This window comes from Pseudomyrmex gracilis, unplaced genomic scaffold (assembly GCF_002006095.1).
Source record: "Pseudomyrmex gracilis isolate BER0280 unplaced genomic scaffold, ASM200609v1 scaffold_335, whole genome shotgun sequence".
NCBI classification, from domain to species: domain Eukaryota; kingdom Metazoa; phylum Arthropoda; class Insecta; order Hymenoptera; family Formicidae; genus Pseudomyrmex; species Pseudomyrmex gracilis.
The window spans coordinates 43,042-62,236 of NW_018020919.1; the positions used below are offsets into that span (position 1 = coordinate 43,042).

Genomic DNA, 19,195 nt, shown 5'->3' on the forward strand with positions numbered 1-19,195 from the left:
GGCCACATACATATTTTTGCTACACACAGCATATCGACATTATTAGATATATTTCTTCGTAAGACCGTGTTTATCCGTTTAATCGTAGGCGTAAGGTCTGAATTTGTACCGTGTCTCGTTACGTGCGCGTGAATTCGAGCGTATGCCATTCGCCGGCGGAGCGGAGGCTGACGCCGTCATAGAATTCGCACGCGTTCGAAATCGCGCACACTTCGCTTGGCTGTACAAAATTATAGATGTCATTCTAGTTACATATAGGTACAAAGAAGTATACATAATCGTAGGTACGTTTTATTCGAGCGACCGGGATATGAAATACGGATATTAGTGTGAAACGACGATTTGTTCGATCAAACAAATTACATGCGCTGTTTACAACAACCAAGAGATTTGCTACTCAAATATAAAAATAATATGTGTGTAAGGAACAAGAAGAAAAATATCTTTATACAAATTGTAATAAACAGCATGTGTGTGTGTGTGGTAGTATCTAATTATTTTATATTACTATGGACACAAACATTTTCAATTAAGTACATTTACTGAAGATTGATTAATCTTAAGTAATGAAATTAAAAGAACTGTTATGGTACAATATCACAGGTAATGAAAAAAATGTTTTTATAAAAAATAAACTTGTTATGTTATATGGATTTATTTAAAGATTATCTATTTTTTTTTTTTTTTTTTTATATATATCAGAATAACCGATGTTTCCAGCATCTCTATTATCTTCATATATTTGTAGGATTAGGTTTACATTTTCTCTCCTCACATTTCTATTTCTATATTTCACCAAATGCATCAGAGAACCTTCATCCGTAGGACATAATCCCAGTTCACGAGCACACCTTGCGTTAGCACATACGTTACAACTACTCGACACAAATATATAATATGTATATGTAATTTTTGCACGTCAAATGTAAGAAGACAACAACAATAATGATTACGACAGTAAGACAAGCGATAACTCGTTTTATCAATATGATAGATACTTTACGCGTGGCGGTCTATATCTTTTATATATATATATATATATGTGTGTGTGTGGTATGTGTATGTGTATATATATACATATAATTATTGTAAGAAAAAGCAAGTGATATATAAGAGCTCTGTGCAGAGCCGACAGGAACATAAGTTACTCACACAAATAGCGCTTGGAACTGACAACTATTAATTAGGAATCAATACTTCTCAAGGTACTTTTACATTCAACATCGTGCGAAGCACTTCACGTTACACCGAGTAGAAATTGCTAGGCAGATTGCTCAAACTATCTAGAAATTTCCTCAATCGGAGTTTTTTCTTAATTCGGGATAATGCTATGAACGCGATCAATGTTGAACGATAGGAACAAAACTACAATCCGTTATTATGGGTTTGAATTTTTCTCATTTTTTTATCTTTCTAAATTGCTATACGATATACATGTATATATACATATAATTAATTAACTAGTAAGAACGTAGAAAGAGAGAGAACGTCGTGCTGCCGTGACTAATATCGTTGACAGATAACGACGAAATCGCAAGAAGATAATGACGATAAATCACTGCGTCGAAACATCTCTCAATATGTAAAACTTAGATTGACGTCGACGCGACATTTGAATGAGTTCAATACCCGATGTTGCAAGAAATATGTATTTTACGCCAACCATGATCTTTCGATTAGGCATAGAGATTACTTTTGCGTTCTTGCAACATCCATATTTGAACTCAGTAAAAATGCAGTGATGTCAATCTCTCGATCGTGTTACAAATCTCGTAAATTGTTTTTCGCGATTAGACGGCGTGACGAAGGAAGACTTTTTTCTTCCGCTGCGTCTCTCGATTTAATCGCGTCGCGTCTCTCACAAGTCTATGTCATTTCTTTCTTTCTTTTCTTCGCTCGAAAGAAGAAGACCGGTTCTTACGCTTCGCGATTGTGTCGCGAACTGACCACAAGCAAATTCGTTAAGCGCTCTCAGTCACGGCACCACATCGCACGCCTCGTTCGCCTGTCATCCGGCAAAAAAAGAAAATAAAGAAAAAGACGCGTGGTACTCATATACTTACAAATTCATTTCTTATATCATCTCCTATCCGTCCGGGGAAATGCTTCGCTCTATATACAAACTAATTCGAGGGGATTCAGGTTCTGAGATCTGCTTTTCTTTTCGGGGCACGAGATCGAGGTCCAAGGACTTTTTTTTTGTCGCTGCCCTGCACACATGTGCCTCTCGGTGGCAAACAAATATCTCGAGACACGTTAATCGCAATCAGAGCATTTAGATCGCAAAGATAGCAGTTTTTTTCATTTGCAGAACTCGAATCATATTTGGAGAAAATTGCAAATACATAGATTAAGTAATAAGATATGTCACTTGCCAGTTGGTTTAGAGCTGTCGCAGTTACAGAAGTATATATCGGCTTTATTCAAACTTCTGATCTGATTTAAAACTTAATAATTTAAAACTTTTCAGAGAGAAAGAGACAGAGAATTATACATTACTAATCCAATATATGTATTATGTTAAAAGCTTATACTTCACGTTTTTCCGAGTGTATAAACGTAACTCCGTCTTTTTTTCTAAATATAAGAAATAACAATTATGTTATATAAATATACAATTATAAATATTCCTTTTATTAAGAGTTATTACAAGATTATTGATAGATTCACTCAGTATATATTTTTAAGTTAATAGAATTGCTCTATCTGCTGTCTTTGCGAGATGCGATCAACAAAATAAATGCACGAGTTAACAACAATAGCACGTTTCTCACAAAGTAAATTTTGCGCGGATAAAAAACGCATATATACAACTGAGATATATAAATATACAATTAAACGTGTATTAAAACCAAGGACTACATGAAAAATATATAGCAAGGTTTTGTTTTGTTTTGTTTTATAGAAACGTGCACGCGAGATGTTCCGCGACACGTAAAAATGTTGCGAAAAAAACAAAAGCAAAGAAAGAACGAGAATTTCTGAAAGAATTAACAGTAACAATGAGTAAAACATTTAGAAGTTCAGAATACTGTCTGTTTTTTTTTTTTTTTCAAATATATAGAAAAAGTATACTAAGAGTTTCAAAATTCTTGCTGTAAACTACTACTAAAATTCAAAATAGAGATAAGAATGATTTTAAATTTTGTGATTATAAGAAATATAAAAAAAAAGGCAAAATATGAAAAACAAATATATAGAAATATTATAGGAATACGAAACTTCATAGAAATATAAATCTTATCACAGAAAAAATACTATCATTAAAACTATAACTTTAAAGATAGACAAACTCTTTCAAAAGATTATTATCAATACAAGAAAACCTAAAATAACATATAACGGTAAATTTATGTCTGCTTTTGTTCTTTCTTTGTTACGTCGCATATATAACGGTAAAAAAAAAAAAAGAAAAATGATAAAGAAGATAAATGCGAGGTTTAGCTTTGATTTCAACATAATGAAACTATAACAAAATATTTCTTTTTTAATTTTTTTTCTATTCTTATCGCATGACAATAAAAACCGACGACCGACGGTCTATTCGTGCTTTACATTAAAATTTAGTCACAAAGCATTAAAAATGTCGTTTTGCTTTAAAAAAATGTCAGTGGAACAAATGAAACGCTTTGATGACCTTGGGAAAGAAAAAATTTGCATACCTACCGTTAGTCCGAACATAAATCATTGTATTCAATGGTTACTGGCAAAGGACAATGCCGCCCTTAGATCAGTATTTATGGTCAATCTTATATTTAAGATCGTCTCAAGTTTATCTTTAAATGGTCTGCATGTCAATGAGACAACTCATGTGACATCTTAAAATATTAGTATCTTAAGACGATCTTAAATATAAAAATGGTCTATGAATATTAGCTTTACTAAATTATGCCTTTGGACACCGGAGGTAATACGTAACGCAAAATAATATATAACACTTTTTTTCTTCTCTTAAGGTTCTTGGATATTCAGTATTGGATTATTCCGACGTGTCAGAGAATAGCAAGGAATTAAATAAAATTTTGACATTTTTGCCAGTTTAAACCACTGTAATGAATATCCAAAAGTCTCGAGAGGCTAAAGAAGTAGAGAAATATTATAAATGTTTTATAGATGATCAGTTATTCAAAAGTTGTTGATGAACTTGTGTGTGCGACACGGTGAGACTATTATGTGAAAACTGGTTTATCAACGAAACTACATGCGCCGATTAAAAGCACAAGAAAGGAATTTTAAAGTGATCTTTGACGGAGCCAGGTGTACGAGTCTCCAAGAATAGAAGACGGAAATCAGAGAAGCAGATCTCAATTATGCGAACGTTTGTCTGCATGATCAAGGCGAAACTGTAGGAGGTAATGGAGGTAGAGATCGGTTTGAATTTTAAATCGCTCCCGTCGACGATCATAATGGTGGTTCTGGTTTGTTCACTTGAGAGAGGGTATATGTAAACGATAACAGCAATGTGTATTACCAATATGAAATAAAACAAAAAAACTTGTGTTGCGCACCGAGTCATTTCGAGAATTATCTTCTTGCAAGTATATACAAATATCTCGAGCGCGATCTTTTTTAATCATTAAAAAATTATGTAGTTGAGTTAAATTAAGAAAACGTTTAACAAACTTTTGAATAACGGAAGAGGAACACAATATAATAAATAAACGAGAGATATGCGGCAAAAAAAAATTAAAACGTATGTAGTCAAAAAAAAAAAAAAAAAAAAAAAATCACGCTAAAAGTTGCAGTAGCGACGATAGGCCAAAGTCAATTTTCTCTACTAATTTTACTGCGAGAGGAACTTGTATACCGGTAGAGATTCAACAGCTAAATTCTTTTCCTCTCCTTCGAGACGCAAGGTTCATTCCATTTATTCGTGTAAATATGCACACGAGTGTGTGTTCATCTCTCGTCTTATCAGAGTGTCTCTTTTGTCTACTTGATTACAAAACGTCAAACCGTCATCACGTCTATCGAACGTGAATAACGTATGTTTATCTCATTCATTTTCACCTTGACTATCTCTTCTTGAGTGTAGAGTTTATATATACAAGAAAAACCGCAACACGCAAAGTTATAAAGTGCATTATATCCTATTGGTTTTTGAAAAGTAAAATTTATTATGTATAATATCATGTGTGTTATAATACATTGTTCCTCGCGATATCAATATTATATAATATTTGAAAAAAAGCATATCCCTGAATTCGTGTTTGTTTACGTGCACATTGTACAAGTTGTGTGCACCATACACATACGTACGTATGTATATAACTTGTTGCCGTTCAATACACGTCCTTAACGATACAAGCTTATGATTAAATTATGATCAACCATTATTATCATTTCATCTCCGACTGCGCGACAATAACTTATGCATTAATGTACATGCGTAATGTACAATGCGCGTTAATAACTTATGCATAATATACATTCAAAAAGCATTTTAACATTAATTACTGCGAACAACTATGTAGAAATTTAACGACAAATTCGGTGGAAAATTTGAATAGCGAAAGGAAACAAACGCGGCTGCGCCCGATTCCATCTATCTTGATTTTTTTTTCTCACGTTCGCGATTACATGCGCCTTGGACAAAACAATTACGATCAAATGCTTGTATCGAAGACGCCGTAATGAGAACGATGTTTACATAAATTTTCCACGTACCTGTTGAGAATCCACTAGGACTTGTGATTGGCATTATGGGAGGTGGATGGCTCGGGTGAGTCTATTTTTTCGATTAAGGTGCCGTCTTTTGGGGAAATCGCCCTGCTGCTGTTATTGCTGTTGCAAGAATCCGATCTGGCAGTTGATAACGAGGACGATGATCGCATACCGGTGGACATAGACAGATCTTCGGGTTCCGTTTGCTCGGGCATAGCGGTGAACGAGGTTATCGGATGAACCAGTTGCATGACCGGAGCTAGAATTTGCCTGGAATTTGCATGAACTGACGCGATTTGTTGCAATTCGTCAACTTCTTTGTCGTTGATATGATCTTCTTCCTCTTCTTCCTCTATGTCACCCTCTTTACACGACGACGATACGGCATGCAGTTCCTGCGTTTCATTTCTGTTAACACCTTCGCATTTGTGATGTATCATATGATGGCGCCTACGGAACCGCGATTGACACTGATCACATTCGTACGGTTTCTGCCCGCTGTGTATCAACATATGCGCGTTCAGCTGATTCGAGTCGCTGAACTTGGATGAACATGTTGAGCATACATACGGGCGCTCGCCAGTGTGTACACGCGTGTGCCTACGAAGATTCGCCACTTGCACGAATTGCCGCTCGCAATATTTGCAGTGGTACGGTTTCTCGCCCGTGTGAAGTCGCATGTGCGTTTTCAGATGATGATCCCGGGTAAATCTGCGGAATTGAGGAGCTAGTAATACAAGGACAACATTCGCCACTTAATAATTTTGTGTAAAGATATTTTCACATTTTTGTCCTTTCTTTCTAAATCGATTACATATGACAATAATTGTTCAAAAAATTTTTCTCTCTGTCACACATATGAAAAAACTAAAAAAGATATGCTGTAAATTTCACGAATATAAACAGATAAAGAACACTTACTTTTTCTGACACTCCGGACACTGAAAGGGTTTCTCACCAGTATGCGTGCGTTCATGATTTTGTAGCACGTGCTTATATCCGAACGATCTGCCGCATACTTTGCAGTCAAAACTTTTCTGTCTGCCGTCAGCTTTTCCCGCAGCGGCACCTTCGGGACTCGGATTTGGACTAGCCGCATTTTCTAATGGCGGGGACTGCGCGCTTTCCGCGTTTTGTGTCACTCTTCTTCTTTTTGTAGAATTGGCGTTGTTATTGTTATTGTTGTTTTTGTTATTGTTGCTGATGGCAGTGTTATTATTGTTGTTGTTGCTGCTAGCTGTTGAGTTTGTACGTCTTAACGAGGATCTTGTGGTGAGAGGCGGCGACATTGTCGACGGCGGTCGAAGAGGAGAAGGAGGTGAAGATGAGGCAGCGGACGGCCACCCTGCGAGGAGATTTTGAGAAATGCTCTGACCGTAGAGCGACGGAGTTGTTGCGAATGTCGCCTGTAATGTTGGCGGTAATCCAGCGGCTAACAACGTTAATTCACGTGCCGCAAACAAATGATGCCACGACAGACCCATCCTGCCAGGATCTATCCTGGGAAACATTGCCTGCGATGTGTCATTGCGCAGCGCTTGTTGTTCAGTCGTAGTTGCTTCTTGCATCACGTGAGAGTGCAGCTGATGTTCTGAGCTCAATAAAAAAAAATAATAATAATAATAATAAGATTATTTAGCAAAATAATAAAATTTAGGTTTACGTACAACTTTATATCTGACACTTTAAACACCAGAATACTCGTACGTTTTTTTTTTTTAAAGGTGAGAAAGTGTGTAAATTTTTGTCATACATTCACATTCAAATCAACTAACTTTTACACATCCCGTTGCTGTTATTTCAAAGCATAAACGTAGAAATCAAATCCGCAGGAAATGTTTTCGTTTCAATATATATTTTTAAGAAATGTGAATATATAAATCTTAATTAATGTAAATGTCTATCTTAATTAATTAATTATAAGCCTGTTTTCGTTAAAAATCACGCAGTGTACGTAGATTTATTAATTATAACATATACATTGTTTTCAATACGAATATAGGTAAGCGAAAAGAAAAGTTTTGACGAATTTGATCAATTTATGCTGCCGAATACAGCGGTGGAGCTATTTAAAAAACCTATTAATTTATTTCAATATAAACTATAAACAATATATGATTTTTTACTTCTGATGTCAATTCAATATAGCTGTAACGAATATTGTAGGATTTTTATAATGTTTGGAATTAAACTCACACACAATAATTGTAAGAAACAATCATACTAAAGACATTTGATTATCCATATCTTAAATACACAGAACACAAACGCGAGTGTCACATAAATTATCAAAAGACAAATAAATTATTTTACGAAACTAAATTATCAAAAGACAAATAAATTATTTTACGAAACTTCGTTATAGCACAAATAATTTGACTAGTACAATGTCGGGGCTAAACACTGAAACATCTTCGAGCATGTACGATCTGTAACTTGTAAGATCTTTCGTGCTTTTTCGTTTTATATGCGCTCTCTCCCTCTCTCTCTCTCTCTCTCTCTCTCTCTCTCTTTCCATTCTTTCCCTCTCTACCACTTTCGATGTGCCCTCCCACATATATCGCTCGCACGTGAGGTTACTGGATTCTCCTCCATTCACTCACACTACGCGGGAGTTCATTCATAAGACTCCACGGCGAGTACCAACGCGTCTAACGTACCGCCTCTTTGGCTGCAGCCGAAACGATTTTAGGCCAGAACTTTATCGACGTGCAACAGTCTCATTTTATCGAAACATTATTGATATTGCGTCAACGGAAGCATCCAGTAATACGTCTTCTTATTTTATCTTTATACAGGGACCTCAAGATAAATTCGATAGATGATATGATACATTACTCTATCTCTCAGTTTATACAAAAAGCTACAATACAATCTAATCTTTTATTATTTAAGAGATAAAAGTGTATCTTTATTTTCTAACAATAATTTATGTGTATAAAAATACACGACTAGAACATTACGTTGATGTCCTCAAGATTATTAGATTTTTCACGTCAAACGTAGACGTTGTTTTTTATGCTCGAGTAACTGTTGTTACCACCCATATTAAAGCATTAATTTTTGATTTTTGTTTTTCTTAAAATTGCTCACGCATTGCACACGAAAAAACTCAGTTTTTGGAGATTCCTCTTACTTATCTCAACATTGATGTATCACGCGTATCTGTCTTTCTTTGTTAGCTAATATTTAGAAACGTTTATCACGCGCGATTAAAACATATTTAGTACATATTTAAGTACACTTTAATGAGCAAAAGAGAACACAGCAAGAGATAATCGAAACACATTATATTCAAAACATTTAAATTAGTTTTTAATGGTTGCGGCTAATTAATAGATTATGAAGAAAGACAGCGTCTCGTTAAATCAATAAAGACGCGTACAATAGAAGCGTCTCTTCCTTTCGAGATTTTTCCCTTTCTTTCCACCACCCTAAAATTCCCTTAACAGCGACCGAGATCCTTACAGCTTATCGCCGTTTCTTGGCAACGCGACGCGAAGAGTCCGCCCCCGCCTATGTCTACCTCCTAATTGGTCGCAACCCTTGTAGTTTTGCCTCAAGGTTTTACTCTCAGAAACCCTATTAGAGGTTAGACCATTCCAAAATAATCTATATATTTGCATTATTGCAAACAAATCTTATAGATTTTATGATCCGAGAAAAAAAATTCATTTATCACGAATTATGTGTGTGAATAACTTAGCAATAATTTTTGTTACGGATAGAAAACGTTTCAAAAAGTTTTTTTCTGACTTTAATGGCAGGCTTTTGAAATAACAATAAAATTATAGGTTTCGGTAGAACGGAAAAGTACGTGTCAAAGCAAAAAAAATGACCTGCTTGAACAGATGTTTAAAAGTCTTTATAGATAATGGTACTTTCTCAAAGAAAAGATATTTCCACATAAATTGTTCGCGCGGTTCTTGTAAAAATTTCTATAGCAAGTGTAGTCTATTCTTCGAAATAAAATATTGTTTTAAAAATGCCGTTATTTTAGTTGTGTGTAAATCAAGTTAGCTCTACAGGATAATTTAAACCGCAAAAAGAGAAGATCCTTTGCGATTTGAGAAGAGCGAATACATAGAGAAATGCGAGAAGAGTTGTTACGAGAAAGACGCGTCGGACATTCCGAAGCAATATCGCGATGATTATTTTTAGACGTGTGCATCTCGCGTCGCGACGCTCGCGAAATCTCGATGGATCTCTCATCAGTTCGACGACTCTTTACGTCACTTCTTAGCGACTGGTAGCGAGTTTGCTATTCTATCAGGAACTTGTGGATGTTTACAATATGTCAGACCGTATCTTTGTGTTGTGTCAAAGCAAAAGGCAATTGTAGGCAATTGTAGATCCTGGCGATATGCCAAAATTCGCGTGACTTTTACAAATTGTATAAAGCTTAACTCACAGTAGCGTTTCTCTGTTTTCTCTCAATGTGTATCGTAATGCCATCTTTTACATTTGGTTTTGTTTTTCGCACAAAAAAAAACCACACATTTGGATTAAATGCGGAAAACAACAAAAAAGAGAACGGAAACAACGTGGTACAAATATGACGGAATATTTTCTGTTGTCTCGTATAATTTGTGTGCGTGTGTGCGAATGTCATTTATACAATTTTATTTAAAACTAAATTTTCACACAATTATTAAAAAACTATTTGCGATCTCAAACAGATGTTTCGGAGACACGATTGTTAAAGCGCCTAGAAGGAGCAACGTGCGAGAGTGTAAAAAAGATGTGTGTTTAGAATTTGAATTGAATGTTGTTGTCACAAAATGATACACACACACGTTGAGATGATTACGAATGGACTGCGACGATAAAATTTAAACAACATATCATATTAGAAAAATTATAATTTATGAAACACATAAAACAATGACGTAAACAAACGAATAATCAGAAGTTTTGTGAAAATAAAAACACATACGGTTTGGAAACAGTTTTTTCTCTTGATCCTCTCGATGCTCCATCCGTAGCGCTTACATGAGTCGTCAAATAATTACCTGCGTGCGTATGCATGGGATGTATTGACAATCTGTTGCAATGAGATGGTGCCATACTACGGTTCCTTCTTCCTTGGATGTTCCATCGACTCGTGAACGGCACGTGAACACTCGTAATGACAGAATGAGACTGCGACACACCAATGGCGCGCTTAAAACTAAAGACGATCACTGTCCTTGATTGTGTTTTCTCGTTTCTCCTTTCGTATCTTTCCGACGAAAGAAGAAATGAAGAGCGTTCTTCTGAAAACGCTCCATACAGTAGTTTTGTTTTTATACGACTGAAAACACTCGCGGTACAACAAATGTAGGATAAAATGCACGATTCCGAGTTACAGAGTTTACATCTAGAGCGTATTGGTTTTTATTTGCTTTATTCTATAAACAAGTCTCTGATTACAAAAGCAACTGACCGACAACACCAACCAACGATGTTTCTCTGGGCTGACCTAACCCAATACTAAGTGACAACCAGAGTTGCGCTCCTAGTAGTGAAATATCTCCCACCCTTGCACGCCGCTTCATGTTCGCCCCCCACTACCGAGCGGTTCTCCATTTCCCCACCAAAGCATCACGATGCTCTACCCTCTCGAATCGCAATCCAGGGTGCGCGAGTCGCTTCGTCGTTGCGAGGGGTTAGAAACGAGGTGCAGGAGTGGGAAGATGGAGTACGAAGGTCGGAAGGAAATAGATAGAAGAGAGTAGGAGGTAGGAGGAAAAGATAGACGGCAGATGAGAGCGCGTGAAAGTATGAGTCCTGTGAGGAAACGAGTGAGAAAAAACAGCGGGAGAGTCAGAAAGGGACACATGCGTTGTTGCGTAGAAAGAGCAAGCGCAAGTGTAAGAAAGAGAGGAATGTCCGAAAGACAGGATGAACCTGCGACCGTGATCCTTTAAAGGTAGGAATTAGCTTCGCTCGGAGCGCTTTCTCTGTGAGAAATAGAAAGAAGAAGAAAGTGTGTGAGACTCAGAAAAAAACAAAACGAAATAAACAAAAAAATAAGAAAAATGCAAATAGTATGCACAACGGGATCGATAATATTTTTTCGAGAGAATAGATGGTAGAGACATATCTTAGAAACTTATTTAATAATCGTACTTATGTATTTCTACAACATACTTTCTTCCTCCAATTTACGAAACTAAATAAATAAAATTTGAAAATCGACATGGCTTTTTCTCTATTTTGTTTTACTGTCTCTGATTTGCAATAATTAATATAGTCTAATGTTTACATCGTTTGTATTTGTATACGATTCTTGAATAGTGTTTCTTATTTTATAATGCATCAATGAACATATATGTACATACTATACAATATTCTTTTACAGAATTATGGCTTTTGTAATAATTGACAATATTCCGTACGTATACGAGCTTTGCGCAAAAGTTTATTATAGCTGTCAATATTTCAATGCGATCGATACAAATTGCGATACATTGCATTCAGAAAGTCGTTGCGCGATAAGAATCATACATATAAAATATTAAAAAATGCATAAATGCGTAGGATAACACAAAGCCTTGGTTTTTTTATATATATAAAGCGCCGGACTTGTTTTAAAAGCTCAATAAAAAAATTCAGAATTTGCAAGAATATTAACATATATAAAATATTGATTATATGATGGAATATCATACACATACATACACAATTTTGTTTTATATACATATATTTTATATACATAAAGCCTTACATGTATAGTATCTTATATATATTTTATTTCAATAAAGAAACTTAGTTCTCTCAAATTATATTTAATAACATGATTACATAAACAAACATATAATTGTAGAATCAGAAAATCAGTTCTCTTCAAAGTAAGCAAAATTATGTCGTCTTCTGATTATGATAATGCTACACACGCGACGCTTAGTAAGAAAGTCTCGTCTCGCTTTCTTCTGCTATTTTCTTCACAAATGGAGCCCGCTCCGCGGAAACATGCCCTCCGCGGCGATACGGTTACCCCCGCGGGGATCGTTTTCTCTCTCTCTCTCTCTCTCTCTCTCGCGCGCGCGCGCAAAAGGGGTGTGCGGAAAGAAGTAGACAAGAATACACGCGCGCGTGCTGCAGCCCTCTTGCTCGCTCTTTCATCTCACCTGCTCGCGCGCCGGGCGTGCGCAGCGCGTGCCTGCAGCCGTGAACTCATGTCGAAACCACACCATCACACGCACGCTTGTTCGCGATAAAAAAAAGTGGAAGAATGCCTCTCTTCTATGCGTATACTGGGTGTCACGCATGTACGTGCCGTACGTGCCATAGACAAGAAAGAGGCATGCACACACAGTCCCCGTATACAGCTACATACATATACAGAGATGGAGTCCCAGGCACTCCACTCTGTCAGCCGCCTGTCGTCGCCGTGGAGGAAAGACAGAGGTCTGCACGAGCGAGCGAGAAGGTGTAGGGACGAAGGCCGATCAGAAGAGAAACAAAAAAAAAAGCCAAACAGGGAATCAAGTCTGGATTTAGAACGATTGTCGAATTAGCAAAGCGGCCGATTGACAGGAGAGACTCCTTCCTTCGGAAGTGATATCAAAAATATTGTTTTTTCTTTCTTTTTTTCTCGTATTCGCACTTATATGCGTTACAGATGAATACGTGATGATAGTGATTTCTGGCTGTTCACACACAGAGACGGACACATATATTTTTCTATTTCAAATGATCAATTCAAAAAAAATTTGACGTTAATAAAAATAACAAAATCTTGTGCGTTATGTATCTACTACATGTTAAAATTAAAATTTTAAGGCTGATGTAGTTTCTAACTAACGAAGAATTTTAACTGGTAAATACGAACCGAAACGCTGGATGTTCGTTCGGAATTTTGCAATTTTATTGCAATATAACTTTTAAATATTATATATAATATATATATATATATATATATAAATTAGATAGAAAGAGAAAATAGAGATATTTCTCATATACGTGATGCAAATCAAATATCCTAAGACATATGAATTGAATTTTTAATTAAAATAATCATGTGTAGTAATTTACACTACTAAAAGATAAAAGCATAAGAGGAGAAGCGATTGCTTTTGATGACGAGTTTTGAATCATGTCGAGCTACCAAGCAATCGATGCTGTTAAACAGGCGCGTTTTTAAGACTGGTAAAATTTCGGTGCAAGGACAAAGATGAGAGGGCCCTTTAATTATTAATAATAATAATAATAATAGTAATAATAATAATTATTATTATCATTATTATTATTATTGTTATTATTATTTATTAAAGGCAATTGGACAAAAGTTTTTAATGATTTTTTATTTGTATGCAAATTTAGAAACGAACACCTCTTCGAACTTTAACCGACATAAATTTGTTTGCAACATCTTCCAAATTTAAATTAATCAAAACATTTTTTTCAATTGATAATAAAGTTAGATCAGATGTTCTTTCCTGTGTCATGGTACTTCTTAAATAACTTTTAAGTCTCCTTAATACACTAAATGATCTTTCGGCATTCGCAACTCCGATAGGTAATGTTATGAATATTATAAATTTATAAATGTTTATCATGCACCGAGGGCCCGCAGATCCCGGGGCATCGCACCGGTTGCACCGACGTTAAATACGCCTCTGACTGTTAAAAGATCTTTTTTATGTTTGATGAATGTTCTATGTTGTGAGATTTATCGGATGAGGGGTGACGAGAAGAGATGGAATATACATACACGCCGTATCCAAAGAACGTGCAATACAAATACGACGCGAAAGTACTTCCGCATACAGACCTGACAAAATATTATGAAAAAAAAACCTCGCAGGTAAACAACCGAGTTTCATGTGAGTGGCGCAATATAGATGAAGAATAGAAAATCATTCTCTTCTCTTTCTTGCAAATTACGTCTATTCCATTACTGTGTAAAGTGCAACGAAATATAAACTCTTGCATAATGCAAATTGTTCAAAGTTAAGAGAATCAAAATAACGAATAATAGATTCTACATTTTTTTTACTGTCTCGTTCCAGCTTATACTTGCCGAACGTTGCGTGAATGTCGACGACTATCTCAATCATGACTAATCATATTATAGGTAGTTTAACCCTTTTGATGTGGAAAATATCCACTTACTTAATAGCAACTTAGTGACAATTATTACTTTTGACCAACTTGATCGAAAAAATGATCTGCTACTTGACAGGCTGCCATTAGCCAGAAACCAGGTATTTAACTCTTTTGTATTTGCTTGTATTCTAAACATTTTTTGTATTATATAGTAAATACACGATTCCTTACAACTTAATTCCGTATAATTTAATGTCACGGACTCAATATTTAAATACTATACTATAAGTTTGTAATAATATTTATTATTATTATATACGCGTACACGTATGACATTTCGCAAAAAAAAACAGATTAGAAATGTTGCATTTATTTTTAATGTAAGAATTTCGTACGATATCGGTAGTTTTTAAAAGTACGCAAGTATCTTCTTGGCTCTCTCTCTTCATGTGAACGAATATGCTGTTATTTGGTGAAAACGGTTAGAAACGGTTTTGCGTTTTTTTACGTTCTTTTTTTTAGGAAGTCGTGCAAAGAGATCGAAATATATTCAACGGAATTTCTCTTCTTACGCGGTCATCTACCGTATGCAGAATCGACCAATCTATCCCCTAATCTGACCGTTGTGCACGTCAAACCACTTTACATAGAGATCAATGCCGCGGATCGCATCGATATCTTGATCTGTAATCGACGAGCGACGGTTAGCCGCGGTTTTTCGCAGCGGAGAAAACAGCCGATTTGGAAACTTCCTTATGTCGCTCAAGCAATGTTTTTTTCTTGCGATCGTTTCAATCAGATATCGATTGTACGTTTCACAAATATTTTTTCAGATATTAAAACGCTCCCGTTTTTCGAGGCACTGTAAGTTTTTGTGCTGAGAATAGTTGAGAGATCAACAAAGAAATTAATCAGCTGTTCGTTCCCGATGTTAGTATTATGTCACGGTAAATATTTTCAGAACACTGTTTTTATTGTGATAAACAAAGTTTGGAGTGAAAAAAACAATCAATGTTGATATAGCGCAAAAGTACATTATCACAAAAATCCAATCGATATTTACTCGAGATGCAAATAGCAAATAAAATAAGAATTTTTTTTTATATTCGTCTCAGTATGACATAAACTTTTTAGTAAAGTGCTTCTCTAAATGAGTTCGTGACGCGAGGTCTGAGACCACCGCGACGCGAGGTATGTATAACGCGACGGCGAGTGAGACGGTAAGTCGCGACGCACGAATGTATTACCGAATCTTCTAATTATCAGATCCCAGTACCACTTGAAATGATCTAGGCTAATAATAGCGGAGCACTGTCCTCTTTTCTGCATTAATTCGGTGCTCGCCCACTGGCGAACATGTGGTCTGCGAATAGACACGAGATGCGGTCCGACGCACCAGCTGGTCTAGGAGGAAGGATGTCGGTCTATCTTTCTTTTTTTTTTCTTTTCTTTTTTTTTTATCTTTTTACTGACCCTATCGTCCTTGTGTATTCGATGCCGCCACGGAATTTCGCTCGACGACTGCAAAACCACAAGCAGTTAAAATCTATTTCGGCGCAAGTGTCTCTGCATAATTTTAGTTTAAAAAAATATAAGTAAAAATATTTGTTGATATCTTTTATTTTATACAAAATATCTTGTTATATAAAAATGTCTCGAATTACAAATTTGATAAATATAATGGAAAAAGAGATACTCCAGCACAAGATTTATGATCTATATGTGTTTGAAATGATTATTTATCAACAAATTTCCTTACATCTCTTGTGAAATAGCGTTTTTAGAATTGATAAAGGTCACCTCGACGACACGACGTACCGCCCGGGTACACATATGCACACGCAACAACGTTCTTTAAGTTGATAGAGAAGCAGCCCTACTTTTCCTGCCCTGCCGTTCCTTGAGGATCCCTTTGCAAGGTCCAGCTCGCGACTTCCGATCGAGCGAGTTCGTCTTTAGCCGAACGGACGAATACGGGGGAAGACACGATGTACAGAACGGTTACGGGAGAAGGAAAGGACTGTAGGGAAAAATTGTATAAAATTTTCGTATAGCGGTTGACCAAGCCGAGCGCACCTGGTCGCTTTGAAAGAGATCGGGTCGATTTAGGGCGGATTTCGCAACGGACATGGTTACTCGTACTAAGGGAAACAGCTCTTCTTGCACTGGCAATGCTGGTCAGCTACCTTCGGCTACCTCGTTCAATAAGTAATAAGGCGTGCAATCGATCCGCGGGTTGGCTGCGAGACCGCCACAGTCGCGCGCCGTCTCTTCTCGCAGGATTATTTGCCAAGGATCGATCGATTCACCTTGACAATAACTTGACACGTCACTGTGTCCAATTAGCGTTATTATGTTTGACGAATTTCGAGTCGTAATCAAATACTAGTGTAAAATTAGCTTTTTCATCGCGCTTTCAGTCAAAAGATCAAGCATTGATAATATTTTGATCAATTTATTTACCACGGAATTGCGTTTGAGATATGCTTCAAATTTGTATATCACAAGTGAACTGAGCTGATTTGTTTATTTTTGTTTCTAATAAATTGTATATAATAAATAGTTTGAGGTGTACAACGTTTTTAGATATTTCTAGAGTGTAAGTTCTAAATTGCGTTATATCTAAAAAACGTTTAATGTCGATCGAGTTTTCCATTGTTGAAATATTTTTGTCGACTAACCGATATCGATCTGCATGACTGTGAAAACAATGCATTTTTTATGCAGAAATGTATGCACGGCATACATATATATATATATATATCTCTCTCGCTCATTCCAGCCTCTTTTTCTCGCTGTCGTACCTTTGGTCTATCTTTTTTTACTCGACAACGTGCTCCTGCGTAACAAGGGCCTAACAGAGCTGTCAATCTATCGATAAATTGAATGGAGGACCTAAAACCACCCTACGTTCTACCGCACTGCTCTTCACCCCCTTTCATCTGAACACTGCGTACTCTTACACCCTATCGGCGACGTTGGTGGTGGCGGACGGCGCGGCGACCCGAGAGACCGGTACGATATTTTTTTCCGCAACACAAAAACCGTTCGTCTCTGCAACTGACGTGTGATTCGGCTACCCTCGCTAAGAGGAGATTTAAGGAAGCAGAAAACTGACCAGATGCCAGCGACGACATCTTTATCCGCGATGTCAATTCGCTCGATGATGCAATGTTAATAAAATTTTTATTATCGAATTTTTACGCCGACAAATTTAAACATTTGTTTATTTTTTTTAATAAAAAATATATTGATTTTTTTCAAAAATTTACACAATTGATTGCTGTTTTAGTAATTAATGTAATTATAGAAATTCGACCGTCAGATCAGATTGCTATTGTTGTATAACGGACGAGAATGGTCGTCGAGAGTGAACTTCTCGTGCGGAGTAAGTTACCAGAGAAAAAGGGCTCTAGTAAGGGAGAAATTTGCTTTCGAAGGGGATCGTCGATCATGAGGTAGATGAACGTAGGTATCATGCGGAGGCGAAAAAGAGAAAGAGTGTAATCGACCACGCGCCTAGCTCGCGCGCACGAGCAAATCCCCTCGATTTTGGATTTTCGGGTAAAACGGCAGGGTAAAGGGGAGACTGGTGAGTAATTCGAGGTAGGGTGTGGGTCCGAGATGTGAATTTCTGTGTATGCGCACGTGAATATATATATATATACGTGTGAGCAGGGGGTTGGCCTTTCGGATCTGCACCCCTCACCATCCGTTTTCCACCCCCGTTACTCAATCTCTCTCGCGACGTAAGACAGGTTTGACCACTATTTCAAATTATTTCGAAGAACGAGGTAAAGATGGACAGAGGGGCAGTTGTTCATTAAAAGAAAAAAAACCGAAACTGCCTTATTTGTCGTCAATTTATCTATGAGCAATACAAACAGTCATTATGTTTTTATTAATAACCGACAGGTCATTAGTAAGCGATTAAAATTCAATTCACTTACGTCTGTGATTGATATTTGGAAACACAACACGCAGCAATAAAAGAGTAGTATCTCTGTCTTCTTCAGAAATCTATTACTTAACACATTGTTGACCGGTCACGAGTTAACTCGTGTTTTTATGGCCCAACGTTGCTGACCGGTCACGAGTTAACTCGTGATGCGTTCAAAAAAAAAAATTAAATTAAATTAAATAAAATTTATTAAAGTTTATTTTTATTGTTTTACTTCCACTTCCAATTACGAAATAATAGCCGGTGACATGAGATAAATTTTCAGTAAAATTGCCGGTCAACAATGTGTTAATCATTAATCTGAAAAAATACTGCAATTTACTGATATTTGCATAGATAAATATGTTTGAAAATTTGGTTTGTATCGACATATTAAAAGTGTTTCAGAAAAAATTACTTTTTTTTTCTATCACACGAGCCATAAAATCGACTCGCTACAGTTTGTGTTTCGAAAATAGATTATTTATTCAATTTTCGACGATAACGACGATTTTTTCTATGATTTATGCATTTGTCAAAAAAGTATTGTCAAATAAA

The 19,195-nt window shown here is 36.3% G+C and overlaps 1 protein-coding gene across 4 annotated transcripts; it reads right to left on the reverse strand.

The window, feature by feature from the left end:
- Positions 1–3,387: 3,387 nt before the first annotated feature.
- LOC109860142 (protein krueppel-like) lies at positions 3,388–11,117 on the reverse strand. 4 transcript variants are annotated; one of them, XM_020439027.1, is made up of 4 exons: positions 10,677–11,117; positions 6,586–7,255; positions 6,235–6,375; positions 3,388–6,114 (listed from the first exon to the last, which is right to left on the reverse strand). In XM_020439027.1, exons 1-4 carry the CDS (start codon positions 10,729–10,731, stop codon positions 5,682–5,684), a joined length of 1,299 nt encoding a protein of 432 aa, XP_020294616.1. In that variant the 5' UTR covers positions 10,732–11,117; the 3' UTR covers positions 3,388–5,681. The 4 variants fall into 4 exon arrangements, with proteins under 4 accessions (XP_020294616.1, XP_020294613.1, XP_020294615.1 ...); XM_020439024.1 differs by having other exon boundaries at positions 3,388–6,375; XM_020439026.1 differs by having other exon boundaries at positions 3,388–6,375; positions 6,586–7,260.
- Between the last annotated feature and the right edge of the window lie 8,078 nt (positions 11,118–19,195).

Bases quoted from the DNA above. Each gene is read 5' to 3' on its own strand.
- LOC109860142 (XM_020439024.1), bottom strand. From the start codon at position 10,731: ATGGCACCATCTCATTGCAACAGATTGTCAATACATCCCATGCATACG. The intron at 7,256-10,676 runs GTAATTATTTGA...TATTGAGCTCAG, and splicing joins TCCCATGCATACGCACGCAG to AACATCAGCTGCACTCTCAC. The intron at 6,376-6,585 runs GTAAGTGTTCTT...TCAATTCCGCAG, and splicing joins TGTCCGGAGTGTCAGAAAAA to ATTTACCCGGGATCATCATC.